General features: G+C 60.5%; 2 protein-coding genes across 2 annotated transcripts in view; one reads left to right on the top strand and one right to left on the bottom strand.

Annotated features, from left to right (window-relative positions):
• The window catches only part of ZBTB46 (zinc finger and BTB domain containing 46), a 57,200-nt gene extending 45,138 nt beyond the window's left edge, over positions 1–12,062 (bottom strand). The window contains exon 1 of the mRNA XM_061208608.1: positions 11,881–12,062. The gene's annotated coding sequence lies outside the window, so the exon portion shown is untranslated. The remainder of the gene's footprint in view (positions 1–11,880) is intronic.
• LOC133103454 (collagen alpha-1(II) chain-like) lies at positions 11,256–16,537 on the top strand. The gene is made up of 6 exons (XM_061208854.1): positions 11,256–12,554; positions 12,644–13,174; positions 13,420–13,493; positions 15,152–15,498; positions 15,587–15,844; positions 16,098–16,537. The coding sequence occupies exons 1-6, from the start codon at positions 11,256–11,258 to the stop codon at positions 16,535–16,537; spliced, it is 2,949 nt and encodes a 982-aa protein (XP_061064837.1).
• Positions 16,538–22,523: the final 5,986 nt, after the last annotated feature.

Raw genomic sequence — 22,523 nt, 5'->3', positions numbered from 1 at the left:
AAGGCAGAGACGGGAAGGACGTGGCCACAAGCCCAGGGGCTCCTGGGCCCCAAGAGCTGAAGAGGCAGGAAGGACCCTACCCCAGAGCCCAGAGGGAACACAGCCCTGGACCCCTTGCTAAGAGGGAACACATTTCTGTTGTGTTTGCCATCAGTTTGCGGCACTCTGTTACAAAAGCCCTAGAAAAAGCCACACATCCACTTAAAATTTTCGTAAATTTTTCTTAAAAAGAAAACTGATCAGCTTAACAAGGCAGAAAAATGCTTTCCAAGGGTTTTAAATCTGAGATACACTGTGACTCGAGATGTTAACTAACACTTGTGCTCCCTGCCGCCAAGAAAAACATAGAATCTAAATAGGAAATAACATAAAAGCAATGCCTGTTCTCAAGCCATGGGATGGAATCTTTTGTTGTCTTTTTCAACTTTTTACTTTGAAACACTTTCCAACCTAAGGAAAAGTTACAAGAATAATTCAGAGAACTTCCACCTAACCCTTAACCAGAAACACCACTCTTTTTTTTTTAACATTTTGCAACATTTGTTTACATCAAGTAACTGCTGGAATCTTTAATAGGTCTTTCTCTTCTGTTTGTTTATAAATTTATTTTATTTATTTATTTTGGGCTGTGTTGGGTCTTCGTTGCTGCGCACGGGCTTTCTCTAGTTGCGGCGAGTGGGGGCTACTCTTCGTTGCAGTGCGCGGCCTTCTCACTGCGGTGGCTTCTCTTGTTTCGGAGCACGGGCTCTAGGCACACGGGCTTCAGTAGTTGTGGCACGCGGGCTCAGCAGTTGTGGCTCAAGGGCTCTAGAGCGCAGGCTCAGTAGTTGTGGCGCACGGGCTTAGTTGCTCCGTGGCATGTGGGATCTTCCCAGACCAGGGCTCGAACCCACGTCCCCTGCATCGGCAGGCGGAATCTTAACCACTGTGCCACCAGGGAAGCCCTACAGGTCTCTTTTTTCTTAAAAGTTGCATTGCTGGAAACCTAAAGTGCTGCCTGGGAAACCCAGTACTGATGGGTCGCTGGGCCTGGACGTGGGGCAGGCAGAAACGTGGTCCATCACTTTCCGGCTAGCGGCGGTGAGAGCACCACGCAGGCTTGGACCAGCACAAATGTTTGCTCTGGCATCCGATGGAATTTCAGCCACTAATCGGACGTTTCCAAGTCCCCACTATCACTTCCGCACAGGCCTTTCAGACGGTAAACACTCACTAGATGCCGAATAAATGAAGGCTGGGTGGACGGCTGCTGGGTGAATGAAGAGTGTGTGTCCGCCACGAGGACCCGCACCACGCGGCCCTCCAACGGCATGGACGTCAATGACCCAGCGGTCCCGGACCTGACCAGGCCTCAGCAGTGAAGAGGTCACGCTGGCCACTGATGGGGGTGGGGGTGGGCTGATGCAGCAGCAGCTGGGGGCACAGGCCAGGCCACAGGGCCTGAGGCAGGGGCGTGTGACGGACGCAGGAGGCCAAGGTGGGACAGACCTGGCGGGAAACGGGCCCCAGCATGGGGATTGCCTGGACCCACTAGGATTCAGCTGGGCGCCAGCTCAGCAGGTGCTGCGGGCCCCGGGGGGGGGGCTCCTTTGGGGAGAATCCCTGGGGGGAGGGGCCCTTGGGGGCCAGTTCCTCCTCCCCCTGGCTGGGGCCGGGCTTGGGCTCCAGGGAGGGCCTGGAGATTGAGGGCACCCTGTCCCCCCTCCAGTGTGGGAGGGATAGCCTCCCCCCAGGGAAGCCCCTCTCCGTCAAGTGCGGCTGGGACAGCTCCAAGGTGCTTTAAGACATGAAACCCCGACTCACGAGGTCGGAACTGGGAGCTGCCACTGACCTGGGGAGGGCCTCGGGGACACAGGGGCTCCCCAAGCCCGCCCTGGTGACAAGTGGCTGCAGTCCACGGGTAGGGATCCCCCACTCACCCGGGGGCTTCGCCGTCCCTGCCACAGAACCGTGCAGCACAGGGCATGGGTGGGGGTCAGGCAACGCTTGCTGGGGGTGGGCACCCCTGTGTTAGGACAAAGCCCGCACAGGGGCTGTGCCGTGAAGCAAGCTGTCCTTCTGGAACTCGTGCCCCGAGTCACGGATGTGCTGCATCTTCACCCCGATTCTATTTTTGAAACCTCCCCCAAGGAAATAACCCCAACACACTGAGAACGAACAAGCCCCAACTCAGAGGAACAAAAAAGTGTGCTTTCCATGGGTGCTGAGAATTCATGAGAAGTAAGTGGGAATCGGAGTAGCACGGACCCGGCACGTGTGCTCTAATGACCCCATTCCTCCACGCCAGTCCCTTATTCACAGGCTCAGAGATGAAAGGCCTGTCCACCACCCGCTCACACGGGGCCGGATGACACCAGACTAACGTCCAGGAGGCAGAATCGGCATTGATCAGAGAGAACCCACGCTGACCTTCCTACTCCTACTGGGCCCGAACGCGTGTGGGCTGGGGTTACACGGCTGGGGGGGTCCATGCTTGACTTTCACACACTTGCCTGAAAGGACAGCAGACGGGCCACCCCTCAGGGCCCAGAAGCCCGCAGGGACGCACTGTCTCATCCAGAACCTCAGGCTGCCCTGGGGCGGGCCCCCGGGGACACAGGCGGCTCCTTCCTGCCCCCAGCCCTGACTTCCGAGGGGCAGGGGGAACCCCTCGCTGGTGCCCTGGGTACAGCCAGCACTTTCTCCAGTATTTCCTGGGAGCCTGGAGGAAGGCGCAGGCTCAGGAGAGAGTGGCCAGGCATGCTGTGCCGCTTTGTAGGTCCCCTTAAATACGGTGACATTGTTGAGTGACTCCAGGAAGGGGGGTGGCAGCCATGTGACATTTCCCACCAGGACCTTGAGCTGGACTCATGACCACTTGGACACACCCGCCGGCCAGTAAGCACACGTTGGGGACAGCCCTGCAGGGACCCGCCGTGTCATCCTCTGGGGCCGGGGCTGCCCCAGCGCGATTCTGTGCTGGCTGGTGTCAGGGCCCAGGCGGCGGACAGGAACACACCCGAGAATCTCACCTTCTCAGGACTTGGGAAACCGGGCAACAACTATGAGCAAACCCCACTTCCCTCGCCAGCTCGGCCAAAATGCCAGTGTTTTCCTCACGAGACAGAAATTCTAGACTTAAGCTCCCATCACCCATCCATACACCTATTTCATTAGCTGCCACTGCTCTAGAGGGGCCAGCTCACACACTTCAGACCCAGGGTTGGTTTTTACCCAGGGATAAAAACGACTTACCTGGGAAAAAACTAAGGTAAAAATAGCTCATGGGGGCTTCCCTGGTGGCGCAGTGGTTGAGAATCTGCCTGCCAATGCAGGGGACACGGGTTCGAGCCCTGGTCTGGGAAGATCCCACATGCTGCGCAGCAACTAGGCCCGTGAGCCACAACGACTGAGCCTGCGCGTCTGGAGCCCGTGCTCCGCGACAAGAGAGGCCGTGATAGTGAGAGGCCCGTGCACCGCGGTGAAGAGTGGCCCCCACTTGCCGCAACTAGAGGAAGCCCTCGCACAGAAACGAAGACCCAACACAGCCAAAAATAAATAAATTAATTAATTAATTAATTTTTAAAAAAATAGCTCATGGCTCCAAACAAACATTAAAATATTCGAAAAGAATAATCTTGCCGAACAAATTACGTTAAAAAAATTCCAAGATGTTCCTATACTTTATTAACCAATAGCAAATCTAGAATTTTTCATATAAAACTTATATAGGTGATAATTATCTTGAAAATTCCATATACATCTCCTTGGGACTTCCCTGGCAGTCCAGTGGTCACGACTCTGTGCTTCCAATGCAGGGGGTGCGGGTTCGATCCCTGGTCGGGGAACTAAGATCCGACTGCCTTGCAGCACAACCAAAAAAAAAAAAAAAAAAAAAACCACGAAAAAAACCCAAAACATATACATCTCCTTAACGAAAGGTACAAGTATCTTTCAAAGCAAGTAGCAAATATGAACATGATTCGTTTTTAAGTCAGAAATTCCGATGCAGATGTCACCGTTACACTTTGGACCCTGAGTACCAGACACATGGGTCCCCCTCGCCTGGCCCTACTGACGCCTCACGGGATAACAGGGCAGGGCTCCTGACGGTCAGAGGATGCCACCAGCCAGACCACCACGTGGGACCAACAGCTCCGATTTTTCAACAAACAGCACGAAACAGAATAAAGATCTCAGAGGCGCCACCCCAAGTGCAACCCGCCCCGTCCCACCCCAGCAGGCGAGGGTCCTCATTCAGGGGGTGACCGTGAGGGTGAACCAAAGTGACAGCAGGGACCCTGGTCTCCCAAGGTTGTGGGGCCCCCAGGCTCCTGGTGACCTTGGGACCCACCGTAGAGGGACTTTGCCCGTGAACGTGGAGGACACGCCAGGGACAACAGCCCTGTCCACAACCACGGCCGCTGGTCACCATGGGGCACCTCCACACTCTTCACTGTAGGAATCAGGCCTTCAGACCAGCCACCCGACAGCCTTACTTGATGGTACGTGAGGTTCCTCCTGTTACTACAACGTGGAAGAAAGTTTTCTAGATTGTGAGACTATGTTTCGATAGCTGCTACACTTCGTTTTCCAGTGCCTCCTACAGGAAGCAATAAAAACGCCATCCAGAAAAGGGGCCACAAGTCTCACCAGCTGCCTGGGGGCGAGAAAGGCCTGGGTCCGACCTGGGGGGCAGACGGGCACACGGGTATCCAGCCGTGCAGAGGGGTCGAGAGGAGGGGCCGGGTCCTGCTTTGGAGCGGCGGCAGCAAGTACCCACCCCAGTGGCCCCGTTGGGTACCCTGGGCTCTGCCTCTGCTCCCCGCCCCATGCCCTCCCTCCGGGCCCTGCCGCATCCCTCTCCGTGGCAGGCGTCGGCATCTGCCTGCCCTGTCCCTTCCCTCTCCGTGGCAGGCGTCGGCATCTGCCTGCCCTGTCCCTTCCCCTCTGGGCAGTAGAGCAAGGACCTTGTCGGCTGCTGTGTCCCTGGACCAAGAGCCCTGCTTGCTGCAGGCGTGGGGGTGAGTGCAGGTCCGCAGGGTGAACTCACCAATACCGCTGCCACTGGCCACATCTGCTCTACCAGCAAGGGAAGGGCAGGAGTGAGAGGTGACAGCTGGAGACACACGAAGAGGCCTCAGGAAACGCTGGGATTGAGGAATGTATGTGGTAATGTGTCAGGCAAATACAAGCTGTAACGGTGTAGTGGGTTGAATCACGTCCCCCCAAAAGATATGTTCAAGTCCTAACTGCAGGGGCATGTAACCTCATTTGGAAATAGGGTCTTTGCAGATGTAATAGAGTTAAGATTAGGTCATTACGGTGGACTCTAATTCAGTGTGACTGGTGTCCTTATAAGGAGAGGGAAATTTGGACACCAGGGTGAAGGCCACGAGAACAGGGCAGGAGGTTGGAGGGATGTGTCTTGGCCATGAGCACCCAGGACTGCCAGCAGCCACCAGAGGCAGGAAGGGCCCTTCCCTGGAGCCTCCAGAGAGAGGGTGGCCCTGCCTGCACCTTGATTTAGGACTCCTGGCCTCCAGACTGTGAGAGAATAAAGCTCTATTGTTTTAAGCTGCCAGGTTGGTGGTCCTGTGCTCTGACAGCCCCAGGGAACTCATTTAAACAGCAGCCTAACTTACACCAACTGCTCCCCGGTCAGACGGTAGGAAAGGCCTCTGAGATGGGGCATGAGGGGTTCCCACCCAACATCCGCACAGTCCAGTCTCACCCCTGGACCCTGGGCCAGGGTGCTGGTCCCCTCCCAGCAAGCGGCTGAGGGGGATACGGGGAGTGCACGTTCCCTGCCAGCAGGAAAAGGGACAAATCATGGTCTATCCTAATAGTTACATGTCCGTTTCAGTGTGCACCAAGAAAAATATAACTGAGATACCAAACTCACGACTTCATGGATATTCTTGCTTCTTAAGACGAGGCAAAAGAAATGTAAGTAAATGTGAGGTCGGTGTGACCCACGGGCTGCATCGGGTGAGCTGGCGCCCGCCCTGCGTTGCTTCTCCAAGGCTCGGTGAGTCTGCTGATCTCAGGGGAAGACACCCCGTCTTTGAAGGACCACCCGAGCCTCAATGGAGCAGATCTGCCAGCCACAGCGAAGGCGGGTCCCCTGGCACTAACCCTTCCCGACCTGCTTCTCGGGCCCTCAAGGGCACTCACACACCCGGAATTGCTCCCAGCTCCACGGCATCCTGAGCCCCCAGCTCATCACAGAGGAACCACGGTCCCCGCAGCCACGTGGTACTGCCACCATTGGAAACTTCTACCCTCCCTCTGCTCCCGGGTCCAGGCAGGTGGGGTTTCCACCCCACAAAGGAATCAAAAGCAGCAGGTGATGGAGAAGCCAGACCAGAGAAGGAAAGAGATTTAAAAGACCACCCATCCACAGCCAAGTGTGTATCACGCTGTCCAGTGGAGCTCAGTGACTTTAAAGGTAAGGGATGTCCAAGGACACCGCCACCTGGTCACTCCTTGTTCTGCTCTCATCCTGCCAACAACGTAAGAAAAAAACAGGGGGAATTCCCAGGCGGTCCAGTGGTTAGGACTCTGTGCTTTCACTGCCGAGGGCGCAGGTTCAATCCCTGGTCAGGGAACTAAGATCCCGCAAGCTGCGTGGTGTGGCCAAAAAAAAAAAAAAGAAAAAAATAAGAAAGGTCAAGGTACCCAATATTAAAGACCACTTTCTTCAGGTGCCTAGTGAGCCTGTCATGATTCATGGTCCCTGAACTTCTGAAAAGTTCTTCAAAACACTCTGAGGTTGAGGGGGGAAAGTCTTCATACAAAATAAAAGCGATGAAATAACAATGTTTCTATATCACCAGAGGCAATGGAAAAACACCATTACTTCCGGCTGGCCAGCCTGCTCCACTTTCGGTGTGAGAGAGGGTGTGGGCCACGGAGCCGGCCGCCACAGGGCCGCTGGGCAGGACCGGGTTCCAAGCGCAGACGGGCGGCTTCTTTAGAGGCCAGGGGTCAGGGTGGGTCCTAGGCCAAGGAGCCTGGTTCCCTAGAAGGGGCGGCGGCCACCTGCGTGCATGAGTCTGAGCATCAGACGTCTCCGACTCGACCTCGTCTGGAGCACAGCGGACATCGCTGGCCCAGGAACTGGACGGCGGGGACCTGGGCTGAGCAGCCAGAGGCCCTGCGATTCTGGGAGTGTTCCCCGCGGAGCCCGCTCGCTCCTGCCCCTGAAGGAAGCAGAGTCGTTTCTGAGCTGTCTTTGAACTTCCTAAGGAAAAGGAAGCTGCTGCTCAGAAGCGACATGACTTTGGATGGGATGGGATGAGAAAACACAATAAACCTGCTCCAGACTTGGATGGGGCCACAGCAGTAAGCGAAGGCCCATTCTAGGCGCCGGCCTGACCCGCTCGCACCAGAGGCGGATGCGCTGCCCACTTGCCCCACCCCCCTGAGCTCCCCCCGGTGACCTGGCCCTCCCCCCAAGTCTGCAGCACGCCCGACACTCACCCTCCCCCGCCCGGTTCTTCTGGGCCACCCTCCTGGTGGCTCTTCCATCGCCCTGTCCACCCTCTCACTGTAACCAACTCTCCGGTGCACACAGAGCCCCGGTGCCCTCCCTCGCCCAGCGGGCCCGGCAGCGGGTTCTGTGCGTGTGCTTCCAGAAAGCCCTCCTGCCCGCATCCGCGCCCACACCGTCCCCGTGTAACTCGGTGCGGCCACCTCCGTGGCTGGCGGCGGATGAGCCCTGGAGCCCGTCCGGGCCGGGGAGCGCCTGGTCTGCAGCGTTCGTGTTCTGCTGCCCGACAGTCTCGCCGTGCTCTCCCGCCCCAGGCGCAGCCGTGGACAGCGTTCAGAGCGGCCGCAGAACACAGGGCAGACCCCCCTCGCGCCGAGTGGCACATGCGCAGAGGGTGACGCGCCCAAAGCCGCCCGGGCCGTGCCGCCCACGTGTGTGCACCTTCACAGAGGCGGCTCTGGATGCCTGAGATTCTCGAACCGTCCATTCACAGCCCAAGACACAGAGGTGCCTTCTTTCTGCTCTACACAGAAGGGGTCTGACGCGGGGCCTCAGGCCACCACGCGGCACTGACAGGAGAGTTTTCATACACAAGTGTGGATCTTTTCAGAAGAGGGCTGCACACCTGGTCCACTCGGACAAGCAGTGCTGGGGTGCCACTTGGGGGCCAGGAAAAGGACAGCTTCCCCGAGACTTTCCCCCAAAGACGAAGGGTGGTCTGTGGGCGTGGATGTTCAGGAAGTGATTCCTGTGCTGAAACATGGGCTTTGGAAGATGTCATTTGAAACTACACCACCTCTCGCCCCCATCCTGACAGCCAATCAGCCCCCAAGAGCTGCCTGGCCCCAAGAGTCCTGCCCTCTCACTGGCTACCCACTCTTGGCAAAGCAGAAGTTAGAACAGAATTTGCTGCACACGTACCGGAACTGGAGGCTGGCGCCATGGGCCCATCAGGGGCGGGAGAGGTGTCAGCACGGACACCCTTTCCCTCCAAGAGTCTTTAGAGAGCCCACCAGGTGGGCTACACCCTGTCCTGCTCCGAGCTCTCACTAGCACCTGTCACCACATCAGGTCACATCGGTGGTTCCTGTAGGCCCCCGCCCCCCCCCACCCTTCCCAACGGGTCACCGGCCCCTCCGTGGGAACTCTGTCCCCAACCTGGCCTGAAGGCTGGTCCACAGCAAGCCCTCAATAAGGCCAAAAATCGTCATGAGTAAGAAACTCCGGGAATGTCTCTCTAACATGACTCAAAAAACACACCTGTCAAAACACGAAACCTCCATAAATGCTGTTGAAAAATATGTTAACATTGTTTCTCAACTTCCTAAAGTGCCTAGGTCGCTAATTTTTTAAATCCAAATAATAGCATTTAAAAATACTTAGTCATTTAAAAATCTAAATAAGAGTTAAATGGCACTGTTGAGAGATACTGAAGTGAAAACTTTGCATAAATCACACTAAGATCAGATCTGACTGGTCTAGCTCGTCCTTATCCTTTACTAGAACAACTTTTCAGTTTGTTAGAAACAGTTATTTTTCTTTTCCATGATTTCTCCGTCTACGAGCAGAACCAGAGGACGTGTTCTGTCATCATCAGCAAACCAGAACACGAAGCCCGAGTACGCACGTGTCAGGCACACAAAGTACTGAAGCTAGAAAGGCAGAAAAGAGGGACAACGCCAATGATCCCATGGTTGAAGACCCCAGCTGTACTGGTCATACCAAAGCCAGAGCCAAGAGCAGAGGACACGAGAGCCAGGATTAGGACAAGACAACCGTATTTCAAAGACTGAAATGAGTCTTGTGGCCTCAGTAGAGATTTTTCAATCATCTGTTTATTCTTGGGAGTTAGGCCATTCAAGCACACTTGTGGCAAGAAGGAGAATCTTTTTTGTTCAGGGGAGGGAGCAGATTCACAAGGGAATTCTTGACAATCTACCATCACTCAACAGATTGCAAAGTAGAATACATTCAATCAGAGAGAAGAAAAATCCTCCGTTTTTATGAGCACACGAAGCCCCCAGACCAGGGCACAAGAACTCTCCACCCACTTCAACACAGAGGCCAAGAGGGCACCTGGGCACATAAAGCATCAGCAAAATGAGGAATGAGTTCAAGTTCACGGCTCGTGGAGCCTGCTGAAGATGTTCTGCTGGGCTGTCCTCAGCCGGTGCAAGACCTCTGGTAGAGAGCAGAGCGGGAGCACAGCTGCCCCAGAAACACAGACCACAGGGACACAGTGGCCCAGTTTCCCTTAATTTGAAAAACCCCACATAAGGACAATGTTGGAAAGTTTGTTAATATTTGGTTTAACGTGTTTGCAAATAACACATCTTCTGACTGTAAAAGGGTGTCCTTCCAGGTCCCCGGAGGAGTCTCACCCATTCTCAGGGTCGACCTCACCTTCCTGTGCTAATGTGTGACCAAGGAGAGGGCGGCGGCCCCCTGACCCTGGGTGACCGAGCAGGGACACAGAGCACCCAAGAGCCCCTGCAGCCAACAGTCCGCCAGTCCTGAACATCAGAAACTGGACGTGGAAAAACAGCTCATTTTCAAACACGAAACAGCTAAACCTGAACAGAACTTATCTCATCAAAACACAATTTTTTCATGCAGGATGATGTCAATGAGGCCTAATGAAATCCTGTCTGGAGGCTGGCCTCCAGGAAAGGCTGAATTTTGGGTTTAGCCTAAATGCGTCCATTCCACCACTCCCTAAAGAGAACTCTCACAGTAAACTCCACACACACACCTCCTTCCCTTCAGTAAAAGATATAAAAATAATTACTAGCTTTTTAGGGGAACATAGTGTCTAAGTTCCTACTTAAATCTAGCAACTTCTGCCTCAGTACGCCCCTCGCTTAGTCCTTTCTGTAATAGCAAGGTGTCCCAAAGTTTTCAGTTCACAGCACCTAAAACTACCATGAAATATAGCAAGTAGAACGAGTCTACTATGATAAAATTCTATTGTTTACTTCATTATTCATGTGCAAAACCCTTCCGTAAATTTGCCTTTGGGGAACAAACTACTTCCCACTCCTGTAGAGTGCAAACACTGCTTTCACAGGCAGCACGCAGGCCAGCGACAGAGTGAAACAGTCTGCTACGCAAAGGGGAAGTTAGCTTTGATGATAAATGCAGTATGAAAGATTCTACAACTGATACAATTAAAACGCACGCGAGGACTCCGCACAGGTGTCCGCGCCCAGCCGGGTTCGCTAAACCCGTTGCCTAATTAGCATTTCTGTAAACAATGCTGATAACAATCTTGCCTCCGCAATCCACGACAAACGCGTCGCTGAGATTGGAGCACGGAAAGCGTGAGGAAATTCGCTGCGAATCTCGGTCAAACTTTCTTTTGTTTGTATTTCCTCGGTGTCAGAAAATATCAGTTCTTTGCCCATTTGGTTTGTACCCAGGCTCCTCCGTCCAGCCCTATTGTCCGTGCTCCGTTAAACCTACAAATAATGAATTTGTTAGCAGGGCCGGAGGAACCCCAACTAGCCAGAACCCTATTCCTGGTGCAAAAAATCCCCCATTTGCCATCGGGATTGAGTTGTCAGACAGTGACTCTTGCTACCCTGTGAAACTGACATGTCTATTTACAGAGAAACAAAGACGCTGCTCGCGGCGGACCCCGCTCCCTCCGCGCGCCCCGTCCGCTCTGCGCGCCCCGTCCCCTCCGCGCTTCTCTAGCCGCCCGGCCTCGAGGCCCCTGCGCCCAGGTTCAGCCCGTAATTAAAATGGAGACGAGGCCGGTGCCCGGCTTCAGGGGGAGACAATGACCCCCAAGGCCCGGCGGGGCGCGGGGAGCCGCCGCGCCCACCTCCCGCAGTTCAGACTCCTGGCAAACTCGGCGCGGGCGGGTCCGGGTGCGGCTCGCAGGCGCGGGCGGGGGGCGCGCGGGGCGGAGCGGGCGGGGGGCGCCAGGACGCCCCCGGGCTGCCTCCTGGGGCCGGGCGTTGACGCAGCAGAAATTACCAGCTGGAAAATTCCCCTTTCGGAGGTGACGGGGGAGGGACCGCGGCGGCGGCGGCGGCAGGAGGCGCCGAGGGCGAGGGGCGCGCGGCAGCCCCGTCGCCGCCGCCGCCTCCGCCTCCGCGCGCAGCCCCGCGGGGACCCCGCGTCGCCCTCGCCCGCCCCGCCCCGCCCGCGCCACCGGAGCTCAGGGACCGGAGGGGACCGGGCGGGGGTCGCTACCGCCACCCCCGGAGCCGCAGCCGGGCGCGCCGACCGCCTTCGGGAGGGCGCCCCCGCGGGGCGGGGCGCGGCGGGGCGCGAGGGGCAGGCGGCGGGGGCGCGCCCGACTCGGAGCGGCCCCGGCCCGGAGCAGCCGGCCCGGCCCGAGCCCCGGCCCCGCCGCGATGCGCCGGCCCGGCCGCGGACAATGAGCCGGCGCCGCTTACCTGTGACCCCATGGGGCGCGGGCGAGGGCGGGCGCCGCGGCCGCCGGACCAGCGCGGGTGATCGCCGCGGCCGCCGGGCGAGCGCTGCGTCCGGGCGGGTCCGAGCTGCGCGCTCGCCTCGGCTGCTGTGTCCGTCTGTCCGTCCGTCTGTCCGTCAGGCCGGCGCGCGCCCCCGCGCCGCTCCAACCCCGCGGCCCCCGCCGCCCGCGCGCGCGCCCCGCCTGCGGACCCTGACCCCGCCCCCCGGCGCGCGCCCGGCCGCTGCTGATTGGCCCGCGCCCCGGCTCCGGCCCCGGCCACCGCCCCGGGCCCCGCCCCGCCGGCCCGGCCGCCGCCCCGCCCCTCGGTCGGCCGGCTCCGCTCGCGGGGCGGAGGGGGCCTCGGCGGGGTCGGTTCGCCTCCGCCCCCCCGTGGGCGGCCGGACAGCGGAAGTGCGGGCTGGAGCTCGCTCGGAATTGTGGGAAGCCCCCTCTGCGGGGCTGGCGGGGGGCGGGGGCGGCGCGGCGTGGGGTCTCCAGGCGCCCGAGCCCCTTCCCACGGGGACCCAGCAGCCGGGAAACCACCGATGGGAGATGCGGGTCGGGACGAGGTCAACCCAACCCTGCCCGGACTGCGCCCCTGGCGTTGCCCACGCGCCTGTTCCTCGGGGGCGCGGGGTCCCCCGGCCGCAAGCTGTCCGCGCCCCCCAACGCACAGACGCGCCGCGCGTGTCTCGCAAACTTCGCGCCTTTCCCGCCGGTTGTGCTGGCTGCGCGCTGTGCAGAGAATAAGCGCTCCCACGGCGCCCAGGGGCTCGGGGCCGCGCTGTCGGGGACCTCGGCGCGCCCAGCGAGAGGCGCACCGCGGGGCAGGGGCCACGGGACAGTGCCTGCCACCGGGGCTTGAGTTTGGCCAACTGAGGAGCATCGGCGGTCGCGCGTCGGTTCTTCCCCCCGCGAGGTCTGTCTGGGGGGTGCGGGGTCCTGCGAAGCAGCGGGTGCCCCGCTTCCCCCGCAAGCGATCTCGAATCGTGCTGCCCGAGATGGGCCCTGCGCGTCCCTTCTCGCCCCCGCTGTCCTCCAGTCCTCGGGCGGGCAGAATGGGAAGCGTGGCCCCGCATTCTTGGCTGGCCTGTGCGGGGGCAAAGGCCACCTCGCTTCCTCTCCCGGACGCGACGGTGGGAAGGGAGGTGATCCTGTGGCTGGCCAGCCGCGGCAAGGGAGTCGAGCACGACCTGGCCATCCAATGGGGAGGCGCCGCAGGCGGTCTGCGCCCTACCTCCCTACGGGCCCAGCGCCGCGGAATTCCTGGGAAGGTGGGAGGCGGCGGGCCATTATGGATGCTTTCTCAGGATGTGTAAGGAGGCATTCACTGGGCTGCTGGGGGAGGGCAGGCTTGGGGAGGGGGGGTGGATTCTCCTTGAGTGAACAAGGGCGGCCGCGGTCTGGCAGCCAGCGATGAAAGGCTGGGACACTCCCTCACTGCAGCCGGCGCCTGGAAATGGCTGTGCAGACACCCTTACCCCACTCCCCGCTGCCTGCGCTGGCCCTGCCGGCACAGGGCCCCTCCCAGGCCTTTCCTCCGGAGGACCCCGGGTCTGGCACCGCAGGCCCACGTTTCCTGGGCCCTCTCAGGTGGGGGCTGGGTACAGCCATCCTCAGAAGTGGCTGCCTCTCGGCCTCCAGGAGAGTCTGGCCGGTCACTCTGTCCTCCCTGAGGGGACAGAGGGCACTCTCTGCGGGGGTCCTCCCCCACCTGCCTGCCTGGAGTGCAGTTGTAGCCCATGGAGCAAAGGATGCTGGGGAGACTGAGGAGGGCGGCCCGCCAGACAGAGGAGGACCATTTCCCTGATGGCTGCCCCCCACCCCCGGAGAGAGCCCCCCTCACCACCAAGAAGGTTCGACCCCCCAGACACTCTCCAAGAAGAACAGCATTGCTAGGATGCCGTGTCCATGGTCCCTGCAGAACGGAGAGCTGCAGAGGCTGCCCTGGTGGAGCACGCAGTGGTGCTTAGCCATTGCTCAGGAGGCCTGCCCACGAGAGCCTAGCCTCTTTCACCAGTACCAGGGCTCACCCCACCTGTTAGCCTAGGGCTTCTGGTCTTGATAGAAAGTCTTACTGAGATCTGGAATGAGTCCCTGGGGTCCTGGAACTCTCTCTCCCCTTCCCCTGCCCTGCATGATGATGAATCGACCCTCCCGACCCCAGCAGCCCTGCCAGTGACTGGGGACCGAGACTCTCTTCTCTTCCAAGAACAAACAGAAGGGTAAGCAGCCTGAGGATGAGGCTGATAGACCAAAAAGGCAGAACCAAGGACCGTCCCAGGGAGCTCTGATCAAGCTTTGCCTAAAACTGAAGACAGTGAAGCTTCTGGGAGCTAATAACCCCCTATCATAGGAAGGGAGGGAGGGAGGGAGGAAAAAAGAAAGGGACAAGGGGAGGAAGGAAAGAAAAAAGAAAGGGAAAAGAAAAGAAGGAAGAAAAGCCAATAGTAGCAGATGTGGCCTCTCAGCAGAGCTGGGAGGAAGTGGAGGGTCATGCGGCTGGACTCCCCGGGGCCACCTGGGTGCATCTGCTCTGATGGGGAGATGCTGGCAGCACAGACCCAGGGGCCCCACGTTCATCAGTGCCCAGGCTCGGACTCACAGCGGGCAGACGCCAGGCTTGGTCAAAAAGCTTCCACTCTTGCTGGGGTTCCCTGGACCCTGGAGCAGGCGACACGCACTGCACTTCACCCCTGATACTGGCATAGACCCTAGGAGGGATCTGCACCTGACAACCAGTGGGTCCTTCACCATCAGTAGAAGTGCGGCCTCCATGAGGGCAGCTCTGCCCCGGAGGTGGCTCTAGCAACGGGCAAGGACCAAGCGTGTGGGGTTGGCCTCAGTGGCACTCTTCAACCACGGCACCTGGTGTCCAGAGACAGCAAAGCCAACAGATGGGAGTCTGGGAGGGCCTGGGGAATAAGGTGCCTGAGATGCCACGATGAACCAGACGTGGTTCCTGCCCCTTGCTTCGCTGGAGGACAAGACAGATGAACAAATGGATGGTCAGTGGTCCCTGCCACATGCTGGTCCTTCTGGAAGTTCACCCCCAGCCACGTGTGTGAGCGTGTCTGGAGCCTGCCCAAGAGACACCTTGAGGAAGTGAGGGTCTGGGGGCCTGGAGAGATTAAGCATCCCTGAGGCCAGGGCTGGGGACCCAGGGGCCAAGGTGCAGAAGCGGCCAGGCCCACAGATGTACTTGCCGATGGCTGCCTCTCTGAGTGCGCTGCCTTCACTCCCACCTGCAGACCCCGGGCCCTTGAAGGGCAGGCTCAGTTCCAAGAGCTGCCTGGCTGGCAGGGCCCCCTGCACCACGTGCTCAGCCAGCCCTCCACCTGCCCTCCACCCCCCACTGTGTGGCTTCAGGGGGCAGAGTTGTTGGGAGGGGACCCAGCCCCACACCGGGTCTGCTCCTGTGAGGCAGAGCCCCAGAGGCGCTTTGGGAAGAAATGTCCCTTCACCTCTCCCTTCCTAGTGTCCCCCTGGGCCAGCCCCCTCGCCAGGCCCTTCACCCCCACCCCCACCTCCCCCCCGGGCAGCGTCTCCCCCTCTACCCCAGCTGGGTTCTCTAGGGCTGTCTTCAGGGCAATCACTGGTCAGGAAAGCTGCCTGTCTATCCTCCAGCCAGTGGTGTTGCTCAGCCATCCCCATGGCAACAGCCCCGGGAGTCCTGCCCCTCCCAGGAAACTGCCCAGAACCTGTCCCTGTCCTCTCCAAGCCCCTGCTGGAAGCGGACAGGGAGGGAGAGAGGCTGAGGGCAGGGCAGGAGACGCAGCCTAAGGATGCCCGGGCTGTGCGCAGAAACCGCCCTCTGCGCGTCATGCCGGGCCCCGTGGGTGGACTGGGGGCCGGCCCTGGGCTGCAGCAGAGCCCCACCCGTGGGCTGGGGGCCGCCTGGCTGAGGCTGGAGCCTGCTCCTGGGCCTGGCTCGGCCGTGTCTGGTGCCAGCTGGCCCTGCCCTCCTGCTGGGCCTCCCCGAGAGCTCCCTCCAGAGCCAGAGGCTACCTGCCAACCCCACGGCTGCTCCACCCCAACTGTCCTCCCGGCCTGCGCCCCTGCCAAGCCCCACTGCCGCTCCAGCTGCCACCACCAACTGTCACCCCGCTCCATTCCAAGCGCTCACCCGCAACCGTTCTTCCAAAATGCCACTGCCAAATGCCAGCCCCCTCCCTTCCTGAGCCCCCACCCCCTCAGCCCCAGGCCCGCACCAGGGCCCTGCCTTCCTGACCTTCACTCCAGACAGAGGCTGGGCCACACCTGCCGTGTGCCTGGGAGGGGCTGGTGTCAGAGGGCAGGGGCAGAAAGCTGGAGGTGAGGTGGGGCTGACCCGGGCGGGGCGGGAACCGGGCAGAGCAGGGGGGCGCCACGGGGCGGAGCCGCTGTCCCTAGTGCCAGCGCATAGCCAGGCCAGCTCGGGGGTGGGCCGCAGCCTGGGCAAGCCCGGGGGCTGTGGGTGGAGCTGGTGCCTGTCCCTGCGGATCTGTGAACAGCTTGGCCTGACTGCTGACCTTGTCCTCTCCTGGCACTTCACCTCCCACCCCACCAGGCCTCTCTCTGGGGGCCACCAGCCTGCCCCAGCCCCCCCCCCACCGCGGGCCCTGCCCCCAGGGCTCAGCTGTCTGAGGCCGGCCTGAGCGTGGATGGTGGCACCAGGCTCCCCGCTGGGCTGGCCCGGGTCCCTTTATCATCTGACCCCACCACCTCTGCGGCTCCAAGTCTTCTCCTTGTCGCCCCCCCCTTCCTCCCTAAGCCCCCCTTTCCCTGTTCATCCGTGTGGAGGCGTCGTTCCCTGAGGACCCTTCCCTGATCCCCGCCCCACCCCCACGGGGGGTCTCCACAGCCCCCACTTCCCCTGGGCACACGGCAGGCATCCTACCCAACTGGGACCTCGCTTGGCCCTGGGAGAAAAGGGGAAGACAGGGCCCGGCCGAGCCAGGAGGCACCGCTGCCAGCCGCAGGTGCAGGCCTGGGGCTGTAATTCCATCTCAGGCAGGCTCTGGAAACTGGGAGGCCGTGGGGGGGGGGGCGGGCAGCCAGTCAGCGCTGGAGCAGGGCAGGGGGGCTGGGGGCCTCCATGCCCGCCGGAGGAACGCAGCTGCTCCCCGGGGCCACAGCCACGGAGGCTCGCGTTGCAGAAGCTGGTGATGGCTGCAGATAGCCATTGGGGGTGGGGGTGGGGGTGGGGAGGGACACCGGGCTCTCCCCAGGGTCCTGTTCGGGGGCCGCCAGGCAGGGACACGAAGGGGGGTGCTGGGGGCTACAGTCAGCCAGAGCCTGACCGAGCACTGTCCTGGGAGCAAAGGGCGAGACGGGACACATTTTCTGAGCACCTACTCTGTGCCAGGAGTCTCCCCATGGGGTCACCTGGCCCAGCTCCTGTGCTAGGGGCTGGGAGAGGGAGGAAAAGGAGGTGATAAGGGGCCCTGTCCCACGCGGACAAGGTACAGGCCCCTCCCCTCCCACCAGAGGCGGGCGTTCTGGGGTCCCTTTGGTGGGCTTGGAGACGCCCCAGCCCCGTGCGGTGCCAGCCCGCTGCCTCGGCCTCATCCATCCATCCGTTCACGCACTTACTCGGCAACATTAATGGAGCACATCGAACCTGCCACATGCCACGTACGTCCCAATGTTGGAGAGCAAGACAGGACGCCTGGTATTCTGGGAAGGAGCCAGGCGGCGAGCAGGTCAGCTGAGAGGTCAGCCAGGGTGGACCTGGGAAGGGGGCTCCCTGGAGAAACGGCCGATGAGAGGGCGGGGCAGGGAAAACGCAGGGGGAGCGTGTGGCAGAGCTGGTAGGACGGAAGGGCTCAGAAAGCAAAGGACAGAGGGACACGGGAGCTGATGGGAAAGGTGGCCAGAGCCGGGGCCATCTGAGCATCAGAGTAACGTCCCGCTGGATATGACACAAAGCACGAAGTGACACGGCCGACATAAACGCAGGACCATGAGTCTGGCATCCTCCAGGAGGTGGAGGCGAACACTCACACTCTTTGAGCGTGGAACCCCCTCTGAAGAAGAGGGCGAAAAAGGGAAAGTGAGGGGCTTTAGCGGGGAGAGACCTGGCAGGCAGCCCCCTAGCCAAGTGATCAGGGACATCATGGGACGTCAGGCCCCGATATGATGTGACAGGAAGGGTCCCTCACCTCTGCTGCTGTCTTCCCCCCAACTCATAACCCTGGTGTGATCATGAGAAAACACATCAGACAAACCCAAATTGAGGGACATGCTACAAAACACCTGACCGGCACGCCTCAAAACTGTCACGGTCATGAAAACAAGTGCTGTCAGACAAATGGTCCCAGCCCAGAGGAGCCTGGGGAGACGTGAGGGCCCTGCAATGTGGTGCCCGGGATGGGGTCTTGGAGCAGGAGAGGGACACTGATGGAAGAACGGGTGAAATCCAAGTAGGGTCGGAGCTGCACTTAAGAGAAGCTGCCTCAGGGTTGCAGTGGTAACTTTAGGGGAAGCTGGGCTGGGGGAGGGGCACACAGGAACTCTGGGGACTCCCAAATGTCCCCGCTTTTCCATCTACCTAAAATCAGTCCAAAATAAACAGACCCAACCAATCAATGGGACAAAACCTTCAGGCCTGGGGCTCGTTTTCACTTTTGGATCCGAAGGCTCCGGTGGCTCCCAGTCTGCCCACCCTCAGGGCGCAGCAGCCAGGGGTGTAAACCCTGGACCCACGAAGGACTTGCCCCAGTGCCCTGCCGAGAGCCTTGACCCAACCTCAGCCTGGCCTCCACTTGTACCCGTCATGTCCCTAAAGGTGACCCCAGCCCCCCACACTGTCTTTTTGCTCAAAAAATCCCAATGTTGGGGCTTCCCTGGCAATCCAGTGGTTAAGACTCTGCGCTTCCACTGCAGGGGGCGCAAGTCCCATCCCTGGTCAGGGAACTAAGATCCCGCATGCCGTGCAGCACAGGCAGAAAAGAAATCCCAGTGCTGCCAAACCTCAAAATGTGCTTTGTCCCAGTCTGTTCTCCCTTTGAACGCCCTGCATCTTTGTCTCAGCTGGAGTGGAGTCTCTCCCCGCTGCAGTAGACCACATGAAATCCATCTCGCTGCCTCGAAGCCTGTCCGGGGCTGTTTCTGCTGACAGCTGCCATGAGCCTTCGTGCTGCCTGTGTGTTTGCACACGTGTTTGTGGGCTCCTCGGGGGTGTGTGTGTGTTGGTGCATGGGTGTGTGTGTGTGTCTGGGTCCGTGTGTGCTTGTTCAGAGGCGACCGCCAGGTCTGTACAAGAGTGTCTGGGCGTGTGCGTCCTGCTTTGCTCACTCCGGAGGGAACCAGGCCCAGTTCTGGACACTGGGCAGGAGGTGGTCCTGCCCAAATCTCTGGAACGAGGGCAAGACGCCCTCCGGATGGGGAGGGGGGGACGTGGCTGCGGAGGTGACAGCGTGCAGCTTGAGCCAGGCGGGGGGAAGTCCTCGCTGGGCCGAGCCCAGGTGCTCTGGGGGCGATGACCTCAAAGGCCACCCGGGGCCATGTGGCGACTGCCAGGCAGGAGCTTCTGGGGTTTTCCACAGGCTGTAGGTGCCGTCACAGACTTTTGAAGAGGAGATGGGCTCGATCGAATGATCCAGAGAGGTGTTTAGGACGAGAGCTGACGAGCCCTGGGTGGAGCAGACACGGTCAATGAGGGAGAAGCGGGGGGAGCTGCCTCTCCGCTTGGCCGCGGGGCAGCGGGTGCCCGTTCAGGGGACAGGAAACCAGAGCGGGTGTGGGCACGGGAGACACGCGGGTCTGTGGAGCAAGGCCGGGGCTGCAGGTGCCCAGCGGGGGCGGGGAGGCCTCGAAGGAGAGGAGCTGGCTTGGGTGCCTGTGACCCTGGGGCACGCAGCCCACACCCCAGCGTGGCTGGGGTCAAGGGAGGTCATGTGGCAGAAGGGTGACCGCAGGGCACTCCTCTCCCCTGCTCACTGGGGTTTCAGAGGTCGCTTGGGCAGGGGCCCGCGCAGAGCCCTACCCTCGGGGCACCTGGGCCCTGGCGGGTCGGGGGGGCTCCCACAGCTGTGCCTGGAGGGCCGCCCTGGCTTGGACCCCCTTCTCCAACCAGCCTCAACCGCAGACCCCGTTAATCCACCCAGGACTCTCTCCCCACCTCGGCTGAGGGGTAGGACACCAGAGTCCGTGCTATGGGCCTCAGGGACCCCCATTAAGATGGGGCAAACTGACCTCCAGTCCTGCCCAGGTGGGACCAGCCCCCGAGGGACCCTCCCCTCACCCTGGCACAGCTCCGGGATGCAGCCAGCCCCACCACAGCTGGTGACACTCCCTCCCACGGATGCCCCACACAGCCAGCGTCCAGGGCAGCACAGCCTGAGGGCAGCAGGGAGCACCTGAAATGAAGTGGAATACGCCCCACCCTCCACCGTGGGTGCCTGGGGTGTCCCTCCACCCCGTCTGCCAGCCTGCTCAGGAAGCCGGCCCACCCCTCACTGCCATCCCCTGGGCCGGACCTGCGGACAGGTGGGTCCCAGGCCCACACACCTGCTGTGGACGAGGGAGACTGCCAGCTGCAGGGGCACCACGCCTGCCCTTTGGCTTTGCCTGACACCAGCCTCACACGCCAGCCCACCAGGGCCCAGATGCGGCCGTTCTTCTGCCCCAGGGCCTTTGCACCTGCTGTTCCCTCAACCTGGAATGCCTTTCCTGCTCCTACCCACCTGGTGGTTCTCAGCCGTCCTGAGGACCCACTCCCAAGCCTGCCCCCCAGCCTGCCAAGACAGCTGTGCACTCTTGCTCAGGGAGAGTGGAGCCCGCCCAGACAGGGCTCCACTTTGGCCGAACGCCTGCACTTTTTGACTGTCCTTCGCCCCTCCCTGTGCTCCATGAGGGCATGGCCATGTCAGATTCCCTCTTGTGTCCTGGGTCCTGAGGGGCCAGCCTGGCCAGAACTGGGATCAACGCCCACTGTGTGATTTTGGGTAAATCACTTACTTCTCTGGGTGAGAGTCTGCACCTGAAGAACCCACCTGGCATAGCTGAGTGGGCTGAGCAAGATGGCAGGACACAAAAGCGGCCCCAAGGTGCCGCCTCCCTTGTCAGCATTGTTATCACGGGGGTTAACAGTCATCAGGGCCAGGTGGGCACGATAAAGGGCCCGGGCCAGGCGGGCACTGAGAGCAGGCTCCCGGCTTTCTGCTGCGGTGCCAGCCTTGGATGTCCTGTGGGCACATCTTCCTGACAGGATTTAGGCTGGGGTCACCCTGGGCTGCTGCTGGGAGCCCCAGGCAAGGCGGACAGGCCCTGGGAAGAGGCCGTGTTTGCCTGGTGTTGGGAGGTGAGTGAGAACTGCGGGGCAGTTTTCCTCCTCTGAGTCCTCAACCCCACACACCCAGGAGAGGGGCGGGGCGGGGGGAAAGCCGGGGGAGGGGGCTGGAGGGGGCTCGGGGCCTTTGCCTTGGAAGGCCCCTGCCTGCGTGGAGCTGCTGGGGGGAGCCGGGAGGAGCAGCCATCCCACCTGGTCTGACCAGCCCCGCCTCACTGCCCCCATACCCGGCCAGGACCCTCAGAGACCGTCTCTGTGGTTCGGGAGGGGTCTGGGAGCGCGAGAGCCCAGTTCCGCAGTCCCCAGCTGCTGCGGGCTGGGCTGCGCGGGGCTCTGCTCCCTCCTCCCCTGGGGGGTCCTGGTGCCGGGGTGGTTTGAAAACCAGAGCCTGGAGGCCTTATCAGACCACAGGTTTTCCTGAGGAAGGAAGGGTGGGTGTGGGCCGCCGGGATGGGACACCTCCTCTGGGCGTGCCCGCCGGGTGGAAGGCGCATGGGCGCTGCCCTCCTGGGGGGGAGGACAGCCTTGCCCAGGGAGACCCTAGCCCAAGGCCCAGCCCGGCCAAGGACAAACAGACCCCAGGCTGGAGAGGCCCTAGGCCAGGCCTCGAGTCTAGGAGCCCCAGGGTGTGCACTCCCTGAAAGCAGGAGCAAATTGTAGCATTTCTGGGAGTGTCCACAGGACCCCCATAATATCCTGAGAGAGAGCTGTGACCATTCAAACCGCAGCTCCACGTCTAGGGGGGCCCAAGGAAATACATGCTCAGGTTCTCAAAAACCACACATCCCAGAATGTTCAAGGACGCCCTCTGCAATAGCCCCAAACTGGAAAAACCCACTGCCCACCAGCAGCAGAGTACGTAAGTGAAATGCAGCTTGTCACATAGGGGACACTGGACAGCCAGGAGGACAGCCACATGTGACTCCCGGCTCCACAGTGGCCTCGCCTCCACGACAGGCCACCTTCAGAAACGGGCGGGACAGGCGGAGCCAGTAAGGTCAAACAGCGATGGCCTTTGGGATGTGGGCCCAAGGGGGCCTCCTGGGCGGCCATGTCCTGTTCTCCTGTTTCGGGTGCTGGTGACAAGTTGTGTTCAGTTTATGAAAATTCATTAACTATGTACTCAAGGTATGTGCACTTTTCAGTATGCGTGTGGTATGTCAATAAACAGTTATACCAAAAAACCCCAAATCCTCCACTGACCCCTCCCTGAGGGAAGATGCTTCCCTGGGGCTGTCTGTCCTCTTCCCTCCCTGCCCTGACCTGCCTCCTACCTGGGGCTCCAGGGAAGTGGGGGCCAGGAGGGGGCAGCCCCAGGGCAGGTGCTGGGGGCGGCCCTGGGGCCTCTC

This window comes from Eubalaena glacialis, chromosome 13, assembly GCF_028564815.1.
Source record: "Eubalaena glacialis isolate mEubGla1 chromosome 13, mEubGla1.1.hap2.+ XY, whole genome shotgun sequence".
Taxonomy (NCBI): Eukaryota; Metazoa; Chordata; class Mammalia; order Artiodactyla; family Balaenidae; genus Eubalaena; species Eubalaena glacialis.
This window is presented reverse-complemented; position numbering and strand designations above follow the sequence as displayed.

Excerpts from the sequence above, each read along its gene's own strand:
- LOC133103454 (XM_061208854.1), top strand. The coding sequence starts at position 11,256 with ATGACCCCCAAGGCCCGGCGGGGCGCGGGGAGCCGCCGCGCCCACCTC. Across the intron at positions 15,499-15,586 it reads TGTCTTCAGGGCAATCACTG|GAAACTGCCCAGAACCTGTC; the intron begins GTCAGGAAAGCT and ends TGCCCCTCCCAG. Across the intron at positions 15,845-16,097 it reads GCCTGGCTCGGCCGTGTCTG|CCCCAGGCCCGCACCAGGGC; the intron begins GTGCCAGCTGGC and ends CCACCCCCTCAG.